The 12,525-nt window shown below is 41.9% G+C and overlaps 1 protein-coding gene across 2 annotated transcripts in view; it reads left to right on the top strand.

Annotated features, from left to right (window-relative positions):
• The window catches only part of WDR7 (WD repeat domain 7), a 367,645-nt gene extending 355,581 nt beyond the window's left edge, over positions 1-12,064 (top strand). For both annotated transcript variants that reach the window (XM_032882427.1, XM_032882426.1), the window contains 2 exons: positions 3,380-3,484; positions 9,252-12,064. In XM_032882427.1, coding sequence (XP_032738318.1) covers positions 3,380-3,484; positions 9,252-9,455 — 309 coding nt within the window. In that variant the 3' untranslated portion in view covers positions 9,456-12,064. The remainder of the gene's footprint in view (positions 1-3,379; positions 3,485-9,251) is intronic.
• The last annotated feature ends 461 nt before the right edge of the window (positions 12,065-12,525 follow it).

Here is a 12,525-nt window from a genome sequence, read left to right as displayed (position 1 = left end):
TACTCACACTTTATGTGCACACTAGGACCCCAGTACATGAAGAAGCTATTTGGGATTTTTTTTTTTTTTTTTAGTATAGTTGATGCACAATGTTACATTAGTTTCAAGTGTGCAACATAGTGATTCTACAAATTTATACCTTATGCTGTGCTCACCACAGGTAAGCTACCGCTTCTCAGTGTACAGCACTATTACAGTATCATTGACTGTGCTTCTTCTGCTGTATCTTTTATTCCCATGACAATCATTCCATAACTGGAAGCCTCGAAGTCCCACTCCCTTTCGCACATTTTGGCCCCCTTCTGGCAACCGTCAGTTTATTCTCTATGTTTATGGGTCTCACTGTGCTTTCTGTTCATTTTTTTTTGAGATTCCATATATAAGTGAAATCATATGGTATTTCTTTATTTCAGTCTAACTTAATTCATTTAGAATAGTGCCCTCTAGGTCTATCCATGTTGTCACAAAGGGTATGTTCTCATCTTTATGGCTGCGTAATATTAGTGTGTGTGCGTGTGCACCACATCTTCCTTATCTATTCATTTATTGATGGACTTAGGTTGATTCTATATCTTGGCTATTGTGAATAATGCTACAGTATACGTAGGGGGGGCATATATCTTTTTGAGTTAGTATTTTCATTTTCTTTGGTAAGTGCTCAGTGGTGGAATTATTGGATCATATGGTATTTCTATTCTTAATTTATTGAGGAGCCTCCATTCTGTTTTCCATAGTGACTATACCGTTTTGCGTTCCCACCAACACTTTTTATTTCTTGCAGAAGAAAATATTTTAAATCAGGTATTCTTAATGGAAGGGTTGCATTAAATGCCAGGAGAGACCAGGCAGGAAATAAGGGACCCAGGCAGCCAGTGTTAGCTGCGCAGCCCCTCTTGTGTGGGGGGGGATGGAACTGAAGACGTGGAGGACAAGTGTCCAGGCCGAAGGAGCCGTCTCACCTCATCCCTGACTATTGTGGCCACATGCAAACAAAGACCCAGGATTGCCAGAGCTTCTGGTCTTTCAGGAGAGCTAGAAATCTTGATTTTCCATATCTGATGAATTAGAATGTGGACCTAGAAAACATTTTTTAAACATCTTTCAGGCCGAACCACACACATCTACAACCTGCTTTTAGCTTAAGGGTCTTCATTTTGCAACTTCTGTTTTAAAGCAAGGACTTACTAATCAACTGTCTTACCATACATAGCTTTAAATTGGCCCCATAAGCTTTCACATTTTTAGCAGAACTGAATCTTGATTTAAAAAAAACAATTAAAGATGCTTTCCAGTGAGCTCATTAAATTGACCTAGTATGTGGAAATTGTCAGTTTTTCCCTTTACGCTCATCCACAATAATTTTCATTTTAGTGTAGATGGCAGGATAATTATTCAGCACGCTCACCCCGTTGTTTAATTTAGCACATTAGTGGCCTATCACCATGGATAGTTCCCATATCTGTTTAATGAAATGAAATCTGTTTTTAGACAACCTCGTATGCTCGCTGATACTGGTCCTGGGATACATGATTAGGTCATCTCTTTTTCATTAAATTGTATACTCAGGTAATCAAGTTTTGTGATTGTTTACATTTGATAATTTTTGCCAGTTTTATTGAGATACAGTTGACATGTAACATACATGTTTAAGGTGTACATGTGATGGTTTGATAAACTTACATATTGAAAAATGATTACTACCCCAGCGTTAGCTAACACTTCCATCTTGTCACATAATTACATTTCTTTTTTTGTTGCTGAGAACATTTAAGGTCTACTCTCCTAAACAACTTTCAAATCTATATGTCTGGTCATCTTTATGTGAGGGGAACTAATACAAACATAAATATTACTTATTGGATTCTTATCATGTGCCATCACTGTGCAGAGTGCTACATCCCTAGTATCTCATTTAATCTTCGCAGGGCTCTTTGAGGTGGGTATTATCAATATTATCATCATCATCATTCCCTCTTTCTAGACGCTGAAACTCAGGTTCGGTAACTTAACGTCATTTTCCCTGGGTCCTTCAGCAAGCAGTAGAGCCTGAACGCAAGCCAGGCCACCTGACTCAGAGCAGCGTTCTCTGCCAGCCCAAAGCCCAGTGTGTTACCAGTAGAACATGTTTTCTCTGAGTGTGGAAAACAGGCATTATTTTGGATCCCACAGTGCCCTGAAAGTCTAATAACCGGAAAGAACAAGATCCAAAGAACAACTGAGGAACATGCTGTAGCCCCATCCCTCTCTTCTCCTTCCCTACCTCATTTTAATCACTCATTATGAATTAGGAGACTATTCTTACTGACATTTACGGTATGTATTGGGCTGAGTCACCTAATGAGCCTGATGTTCCCGCCAGGACTCAGGGTTCACAATTGTTCATCAAAAAATAGCAGATGAAAATAAACCTTCCTGGTTTTGTCTTAGTTTGAGAGAACATATTTCTCCATTCCTTTCAGACAAAGGGAGGAGACTAACCCACAGCTTAGAAGTAGAGTGAATATCGGTTAACGTGGTAGAGGTATGACCTTTAGTAGTTGACTGAAAGGACTTTAATATAATATTATGCTAATTTGCTTAGTATGCCAGTATTTTTGATAATTTAATATCATGAAACCTGAGTGTAATTTTTTACTAGTAAAGACCTTGTATCATAGACCTAGTCTAAAATACAATTCCCTTTTGTCAATTCATGGTTAAATCAATAAGAGCTATTTGGCAGAGGCTCAAAATTATCCCTGTTAACTTGTTTTTAATAGTATTTGATTTATATATGTGCTCAAACCCCCACCAGGTACGTGTGCGTGTGTTTACTAATGGCAGCCTTATGCATTTAAATACAGTGTTATTGGTGGGAAATGAAGCATAAAACATGAAAAATGTATAATTATTAAGGGTTGAAATTGTAGTTTTTAACTCCTTTCAAAACAGGGCTCTTAGGATACAGCTTTGGTTGGTTTTCACTGCAGATGAGTAAGGTTCCTACGCTGATTTGGTCCTCACTTGTTTCCCTTCCTAATTAATTGTAAAATTCTTCCCGCTAATGGACACATGAATTAACACATCGGTTCACCCATTAATACACGCTTTTCCTTTGGATTCATCCTGTTCTCCCAACTAGGATACAGGCCGATGCTTTAGAACAAAATTAAATAAAGCCCTTGGATATATCAGCGAGAGAAATTTGGTTGCTTTCCCTATTTTTCTAATCTGATTTTATAAATCAAGAACATGACGGTATCTGATCTCCATGACATAACTCGTTCAACACTGAATGCGTTTGCACATGTGTGTGCGTTTGCACAGGTATGTGCGTTTGCACGTGTATGTGCAGTAGTTCTGTGGACTGCAGACCGCTAATGAGTGCATTTTATTTTAGACAATCCATGGACACAAGGGACCAATCACGGCCGTGGCCTTTGCTCCTGATGGACGATATCTTGCCACCTACTCAAATACGGACAGCCACATTTCTTTCTGGCAGGTAAGGGTAGATGCCACAGGATCTTGAAGTGTATTTCATGATTTGCTTTTGCCAAGAGAGGCTTCCTGTTAGGTCTGCCCACCAGCCCTTCCTCTTGCCCTCCCCTCCTCTCCCAGCAAGCATCACGAGTTTATTGCTGACTGATTCTGTGCCACATGCTAGCATGCAGGATGCGCTGAGAATACAGTTAGCCATCTGGAGAGAGTGGGCTCCGCTCTCGCAGAGCTTGAGGTTTGAGGGAGACGCATGGAAATAGACAAGCAATTAGAACACAGAGGGGAGCCTGAGAATAAGGTTGTGGGACGCATTCACAGAGGAAGTGACATCTGAACTGAGACAGGATAAGACTGAAGAAGGGCCAGATGGTAAAGGTGGGGCAGATCTAGGGAAAGGGAGCAGCCTTCCAGGAGTAAGCAAGGGCACGGCGTGCCTGAGGGCCTGGCCAGAAAGGCACGGGCCAGGGAGGCACTGTGCAAGGATAGGGACAACTCCAGAGGGTGGGGGGCATGGGGGTAAGGCAGCGGGGGTTATCTCCATATCCCGCTTATGGAATTTCATTTCTGAATTTCCCACATAGGGCTCTTCATTCCTAAACTATCAAAACATTTTTAAAAACCTGAGTATCATTGAGTGGCACTTCATGAGAATGCCTGTGTTTAATTCCTATTAAAATGCGTGTTAACTTTGAGCACCTAATTTTTACAGTAGAACTTGTTTCATCCTCAGTGATTAATCTCCATCCCATTTTTCTAATTATCTTCCTCCTGAGAGTTATAAAAAAAAAAAATTAAACATTATCAACTCACTCCCTCATGAAAAGCCAATTTAAAATTTGGTTGTTACCTTTACTTTCCTAGGATGCAAGTATGTTCTATGAGACTCGGTTTATTGCCTTGAAAGCTCAAAAAAAAAAAAAAAAAAAAAAGAAAGTTTAAATAAGACTTCAGCACAACTTGATGATGGTTTTAAAAAAATCAATACCTAATAAAATGTAAAACAGATACAATAAATTGCTTAATTACCAACATGCTATGAAAGCACGACAACTTCCAAATCTGTCACAGACTTCCTGCTCTTCATCTAATTTAGTTTTCCAGTTTATTTTCTCATTATCTTTTCTCCCAGAATATATCTCCAGCATCTTAATTGGCTCATATTAAACCCTCTTCCTTAGAGAGCTCCCCGGTCCCCATTTCTCCCAGGGGGCCACCACGGGGCCTGTGGTTTGGGCTGCTGCCGTCCCACCGCCAGACCGTTTGGCGTCCGTGCACTGGACCCTTGCAACAATGCTTCTTTAAAGGGTTTCCCCGCCAACTGTCTTTCTATACTGTGGTCTCTCTAAACCAGCTGTACTTTGATAGAAATTTTCTGCTATTCCCCACTGTCTTGGAATCCAAGAGGACTGCATAGAAAGTTCCACATTCATTCCGCATTTATTCAATGACGTTGAAGCGCTGGGTGCTGGCCCCTGCTTTAGAGATACGGAGTCAGCAAGACACAGGTCCCTGCTTTCAAGGAGCTTGGGTTGATCCGTGATTTCTTCTGTGGAGTAAACAAGAACAGATCTTTTTGGTTTTGTCCAATTTGACTTTCCCAGAAAGAAAAAAATTCATTTTATAAAGGAGTACCTCCTAACTTAGCCAGATTTGAAACTGTTTCCAACATCTTCCTGATTTTCTGTATGGTAAACCTTTTTCTCCTTATCTAGGTGTTCAGCGTTCTGTTTGGATATGTTCGTCCCTTCCTTGAATTTTTTTTTCTGTTTTTACCAAAGTTCCTCCCTTGTGCATTGAGGGAATTAGGGTTAGCTTCCCCTCTCAGCTTAGAGCTCGAGATCATTCATTAGCTAGATGGTAGCTTTTCGAGCTACTTCTCCTCTTCCATTTCCACTCTTCAGGCTCAGGCTGCTGCCCCTGGCCTTTGCCAAGCGCACTTGAACCTGCGCATCTGTGAACGTGGTCATGCCCGCACAGTGGAGCCACAGCACGCTTCCTTCCTTCGTGCACACGCTGCTCCACTCCCGGGGGTCCCCTCCTGCTCTCTGCACGTGTAGGTGGGCAATGCATGGAGCCTGGGGGCAGCTCAAGCAACACCCAAGTCTTAGCCTCCGAACCCAATTGCAGGATGAAAAATGCAGCCCATTTCTTAAATTGTACCCTTTGGGTCTTGAAATTTCAGCAGAAGGTTCTGAAACATTTCTGCTTTATCAAGAAAATACATTAAACCCTCTTCCGGGGGTGGGGGTTGATTTGGATTAAAGAGAGTCTAGAAAGCATTGTTGGATCTCCTACTGCTCTCCCAAAATGGGCTTTGCTGATTTATTTAGATACATATTGTTTAGTTCTAATGATGTATGATAATACTTTTATATTATTCCAGTAAATGTACTGTAATATATTTTGAAAACTTAATGAAGTCTTATTAATACAGGACCTTACAAAAGCTATGAGCTATTAAAATCTTTGCTGAGAAATGAGTGTTAATGAGAAATATTGGTTGGATAATTACTCAAGTGAGACTTAGTAAAAGGTTTGTGTGCAGCATTACTTACACTGAGAATTGCATTAAAACACTTCCTGTTTTGATGAATTACGTATGTGTTTCTATGTGTTCGGGAAAAAATCTTCACAGAACTGGTTTCGTGAAGCATTATTTTTAAAGGGAAGGGAAAAACCAAAGTTGCCTTCTAGTTATTTACAAACTCAGCTCTGGAATGATGTCATCAGGCAGTCTTCCAAACCCTTTGATCCTCTGACAACAGATCCCTTTAAGTTGAATATTTCACATCAGGGCCTCCACTGGTATTTGAACAAGGGGAGTTGAGTAACAAAACCAAGTATAACCATAATGCCCCCTCCCTAAATTTCACCACTACCCTTCAAGGAGTGAGTGTCTTCTCTCAGAAATGCCAGAAGTAAATTAGATGGATATTGGTTTCCCTTATGGTTATGTATTCCATTGTAAAACAGAATCCTGTTCAGCCCTTGAAAAAGGATTCTGTAAATCTATGGCCAGTAACCTGAAAAGATGGTTCTCAACATTTTGTTCAGTAAAAGAGGCAGATTGTGAGACTGCCTTCTGATATGAGCCTGTTTTACATAAAATTCCTGAAACCCACCTTTCCTTGTATGTACACATACTTGGAGGTCTAGGAAAGAAGTTTACCACAATGTTAGTGATTGTCTTTGGGAAGTAATATTTCAAGGGACTTTTGCTTTCTCTTTTATACTTCTCTTTATTAGTCAAATGTTCCACAATGAGTATTTATTATCTTTGTAATCAAGAAAAAACCTTAAGGTTACCAACTACTCTAATTCCAGGTAGTTTTTATTCATTCGAGGCTCAGATTCCCCTTTCACATATTTTGTACGACGGTCACTGGTCAAGAAAACATTAATACCGAGTATCAGCATGGTTCGTTGTTGTAATGAGCGTAGTGGCTGAGCTTTTTGGAAAAACGAATACTCACTGTTACTACTACAGATCATCTCCACTCTGAGGAGGTCCTAGGGAAAGCATGGTCTGAGGAGCAACACATTCTCGTTGACCTCAGAGTCTCCATCATTCCAGCTGTGCGCATCTGTAACAGTGCCATACCACACAGAACTTCACGTCGCCCCGTTCTGAGGCGGGAAGGCTGTGTGACCCTTCTGAAGGCGTTTGTCAATCAAATGATTTATCAGTCATTCATGGGCTGGCTCAGCTTTTAAGAAGAACCCAGATGGAATGGTGGACTTCTTGTTGAAGTTTTTCCATTTGTGGCATTCCAATAAGGTACTCTTTCCCTGTTGCCCGTTGGCCCTCAACACATTTCTGGTATGTGGCTAAATTCTGCAGGAAAGATCTAAAAATGAGGAAGTGGCTGAGCACGTTGGATACCCTTGGCATTTGGAGCCACCAGCAGAACTCAAGCTTCATACATATTTTCATAGAAAATCCATAAAGAATGAAAAATAGTTTGTAGTTTTTTATCAACTGAGAAATGAGGTTTTTGTGGGGCTTTGTTTTTGTTTTTGTTTTTGTTTGTGTTTTTTTATTAAACACAGTGTGCCTGTTGATGCCAGTTAATTTCAACCACCAATTTTCTGGATCATTTGGATCTGTTCTGTTGGAGGACTAAATTATTATGTACGGTTACTTTTTGTGCAAGGAAGGACTATCAAATCGAGCTCACCACCATTATTTATATTTAAACTATTCGGGAACCTTCAGAAAGCAACAAGACATTGATTTTTTTCTTTTAATGAGTTTTTGCAAAGAGCGGGGGAAGGAAGCAAGGAAAGAAGTTTCTGGAGGATGACAGAAAGATACTTTCTAGTTTTAAATGTTAACTTTAACAGAAAGAGTTAATGATAACCATACATTTGGTTTTAAAATGTGACCTCGTACACTAGTGATTTTTTTTCACCTCTGTGTTGTGTTCGGCACTATTATTAATGCAGGAAAATCAGTAACATTAGTCATCTTAAAAGGGTTATTACTCAAGATGATTTAAATTGTGAAAATGTCAGTGGAGCCTGCAAACGTCCTGCTAGAGATGCCATGATTTACGCCCTCTGACACCATCGCGCTGCTGAGAAGGGCCAGAGAAAAGAATGGCTTGTATTTTGCACTGATCCAAATGCAGAGCGTGAGATCAGCAGTAACGCATCGTCCATGTCCTAGGATTTGCCAGGGCTTCATGTGTCACCCTGTGTATACATCGAATCATAATCTGTGCCTTACACAAAACCCTAGAATCGTATGCATTTAGATGGGGGTTATACTGGCTAGAAGAATTGGAAATGAAAAGTAGTGCGAAGAAAAATACTATTTTTGAAACCCCTTTTCTGATTTTCAGTATGTTTTCTATGGGATTTTCAATGACCCCCCAAAAAAACATATATTGAGAAAATGTTAACTGGTATTTCGAATCTACAGGATTCTTCAGAGCCCGTTGCTCAGGTAACGGTTCACTGAGATGAACTGCCTTTCAGTATTTAGCACTTGGACCGAACGCATAGTTGTTCACAAGCCATAATTTCCATGTTATTTTTCACTACTGTGAACAGATTAAGAAAACTTAAGATTCAAACCAAATCCCAAAAAGCCACCAAAAAGCAGAAATCAACTGATAAAAAGGTATTGCCAGTAAAGTTGGAGTGTTCTCCCTTCAGCATGGCAGCAAAAGGCGAGCCACAGACGCGGTGCTGAGGTGCAGTTGACTCTAGGTTTCCCCTCAGATTGAACTAGAACTTTCCAGAGCCTGAATTCTGTGAAGAAGGCAGGTGAGGAGGGAAGGTGTGGGTACAAGCACTTGGGAGAGAGGGTCACCACGTCTTGCCTTGCGCTTGGATTCGGGGACAGAGCCCACTTTGCTTTGTTTCACAGAGCGACCTGGGAGTCCACAAAGGTGTGTGGACGGACTCGTCCTTCAGGGGGTGCGGGGAGCCCTGATGGGAAGGAACAGAAAGGGCTGCCCTGGGAAGTGCTCGCAATTGCCAGAGATTGTCTGACCGAGCTGTTTTGTTAACATCTATAATTTAGCCCCCTTCTTAAAGATTGATGGCCTCTCCCGCTGTCGGCTTCTACCCACGAAGTCAGATTTCCCTGGATTTATGCATTTACTGTAACAGCCCCAGCGCAGTTTCAGACACACTGAGAGGCGCCCCGTTGGGGCTGAGAACAGACTCTCAGATGAATGCGAATCAGCACCGTGGCTGAGAGGGTGACCAGGAGAGGGTTCTGTAAGTGACCCGTGTGCTTTTGTGTCCCTGTGTCCCTCCAGATGAACACCTCGCTGCTGGGGAGCATCGGCATGCTGAACTCGGCCCCGCAGCTGCGCTGCATTAAGACCTACCAGGTGACCCCCGTGCAGCCGGCCTCGCCCGGCTCCCACAACGCCCTCAGACTGGCCCGGCTCATCTGGACTTCCAACCGCAATGTCATCCTCATGGCGCACGACGGGAAGGAGCACCGCTTCATGGTCTAACACGGGTGCTGGCTGCCCTGGCCACCTCCGAGTTCCATCCTTTCTCCCAGCCGAGAGTCCTCTGTCCTTCTTCAGTGCCTGCCCGCACCAGTGCCGCCTGGGGGCGCGGCCGGGGCCAGGTCACTCCTGCATGGCCCTCGGGGGCAGATGCCAGCTCGTGTCACCCGTGATTCAGAGGCATGTGCACGCCGCCCTGCAGGGTGTGGCCCTTCTGCCGACACTAGGTCGTTTTCCCAGGCAGGGACAGGGGTGGAGGTGGGGTGTCTGCGGTCCCTAGGAGCCCTCCCATCACTGGGCGCACCAGAAGCCTCCAGCTCAGTAAAACACTGTGATCGCGTTCCCAGCCCAGATCAGCATTTGCTCGGAGCTCAACCCCACCTCTGAGCTGCCGCTTGAACCTGGTGGTTTTGCCGTTGGGTTGTGAGGTAATGGGGCAGCCCTAATTAGCGAAGTCATTTTCCTTTGGCTCTCCTAAAATATATTCTTGTTTACCAAAAACATTCCATGTTTACATGGCCGGTTTTCCCCCCATGACTGCTAGGAAACGACTCCCTCCAGTTTCCTAGGGTTTAGCCACTACTTCTTTATTAACACCTAACAGATCAGAGATTAATGAGAAAATACACCAAAAAAATCTTTCCTCAATACAGAAAATAGTTTCCCAGATACCTAGCCTTCTAAAATGCTCATATCCTGCTTAATATTCTATTTAGTAGTTTAAAATTAAAAATCATCACTGTTTATGATCTAGTTAATATAATTATCCACTCACTGTAACTAATCTATTGAGTGGACTTTTATAATGAAGAACGGAGTTTGGAAGCATAGCATATACTAAACAAGACTCCTGTGTCTGTTGCTACAGGTCCTTTTAAGAGAGACCTCACCCCTTCTCTCCAGAAACCTTACAGACCCTGCAGTCCCCATGTGTATGACATATGTCAGTTATCACAGAATAGTTACAATTCAGCCTTCGAACCAATCAATTAAAGGAAAACAAAAACAACATTTCTTTTACACAAGTATCCTAGAAAATTAGTAACTGTGGCACAAGCATTCAGGAGAATATAGAAAATGTGAGGGCTCTCAAGTTATTTGAGCAAACATTGCAGTGAGTGTCCATCACACTTTGAAGTAAGCTTTAACTAGGTTGCTTTCTATATGTCAAATTATGCTGGTTCTTACCCATAGTAATGGGGAAAAAAATCCATAAAATTTGTATTTGTATTTGTATTAATTGCTCCTAAGAAATCTTGATGTGTACATAGTTAGGGCTTTGGTCATTTCTTTGTTTGGATAGTTGTTGATTGATTGGCTAGGCACAGTGGTTTATTAAATGCAAAAACAGAAAATAATTTGTAAAATTCAGAGAAAATAGGAAGTTTACAGAAGAACCAAAATAATGGGAGCATTTAATTGGAAAAGCGTAGATTGTCACAGTTTATGTAATATACAAAAATAAATAAATAAGATCACAGTCCAGGAACAAATCCATCTGTCATTTTATTGAAACAGATTTTTAAGGAACATGTTAAGAACTTAAGACCACTAGGGCGTTTCTTTCCTATTGATCTGAAGTATGTTATTTGCATTGATGACAAACCTGTACTGTTTCTTGGTTTTAGACTTTGGGTGTTCTTTTAAAAGTGAATTTATGCCGCATGCATGTACATTGCATTTATAAAGATTACATGTGTAGTTTCCAAGGAAGAAACAAAGAACTATCCAGTGTAGATATATTTGTTTGGTGCACATGCCGTTGTGTTTAATATAGGTAGAAAAACCTGAGGTAAACAAAAGGCGCGCTTGGTTTTTCCAGTCGGCTCCCGAGTCTTCTCGATACCCAGCACATGTTTAACTTTATGAACTCAAATAGGGATTAATTTATTCTAGACTACAAAGTTGTTTTGGAATGATGAAGCAAAAGTACACCTTAGAGACTTGTTTAAAACAGAGATGTGAGACAGTAGGCAGGCCACCACAGACACACAAGGGAGCACACCGCAGGGGTCCGGAACAAAGCCGTGGGGGCCCAGGGGGCAAAACATCTGGGCAGTGGGCGGAGGCCAGCCTGTCCCACATTCTGTCTGCACAGACAGCCCAAGTCACTGGCCAGTAGAATAGTACTATTCTGTAAGTCGGGTGGATGGTATTTGGTGGTTGGACTAACTGCTAGATGGGTATTTGCATTCTTGGTAACACAGATCTCCCCTTGGCTGTTTTGCTAACTACAGCCCCAGACTTCATCATCACAGCTTAGATGTCTCAGCACTGAGGCAAACTTCGTATTGTCATCCCAGTGTATGCTTTTAGTGTCATATTGATTTTGTTGGCACCGTATCTGGACCTACCCTTGTAAATGTAGAGACATATGCAGCTTCATTGGTAATTTACAAGCAAAAGATGACATGACGTGACACCTGTATGAAAATGTAATGATTGAACTCACTGTGTACAGCGAATGAATTAAAATGTCTGCCTCTCAAGACATTTCCACTGAATAGATTCTACATGTGCTGAATGTCCCTGTGTACATATGTGTGTTAAATAAAACGGAATTGTACTGAAGATTGTTTTTCTCATTAAAAACATTGTTCACTCTTCTTAAACACTCTCAGTTGAAATCCATATGCTTTCTCCCCCTTCACCGGCCCCCTCCCGCCTCCTCTGGTACCAAGTTAAGCCTTCTATTTCTGTGTAATTATTCATTTCCCTGGAGAGCTCCCTTCAGGAAAGGCAAACTTGTCGCAAAGGATGGTGGAGCAGGAAGACGTTTCTGAAGTGTGAGGGAAACAACGCCTACCGGAAACTCAACAGCACCCTCTGTGGTTTGGGCAAGGGAATTGCACGCATGTTGCTCTCTCTCCACCTTGCGTTGCTCCTAAAGAGACTTCCTTGTACCCAGTTCTGTCTCGTCAGATTTCATGACATGGGTTGGCCGGCCCGGAGTCAGGGGGGGCAGGACGAAGATCATTAAACTCATTTAAGACCCAGTTTGGAGTTGAATTTGAATCCCTGAGGTAATGGGTGCAATTAGTTTTCAGGAAAAGTGAAGACTAACAGAATAGGT

The sequence above is a fragment of the Lontra canadensis genome, unplaced genomic scaffold (genome assembly GCF_010015895.1).
Source record: "Lontra canadensis isolate GAN:19392208 unplaced genomic scaffold, GSC_riverotter_1.0 scaffold82, whole genome shotgun sequence".
Classification (NCBI taxonomy): domain Eukaryota; kingdom Metazoa; phylum Chordata; class Mammalia; order Carnivora; family Mustelidae; genus Lontra; species Lontra canadensis.
Note: the sequence above shows the minus strand (reverse complement) of the source record. Positions and strands in the feature narration are given on the sequence as shown.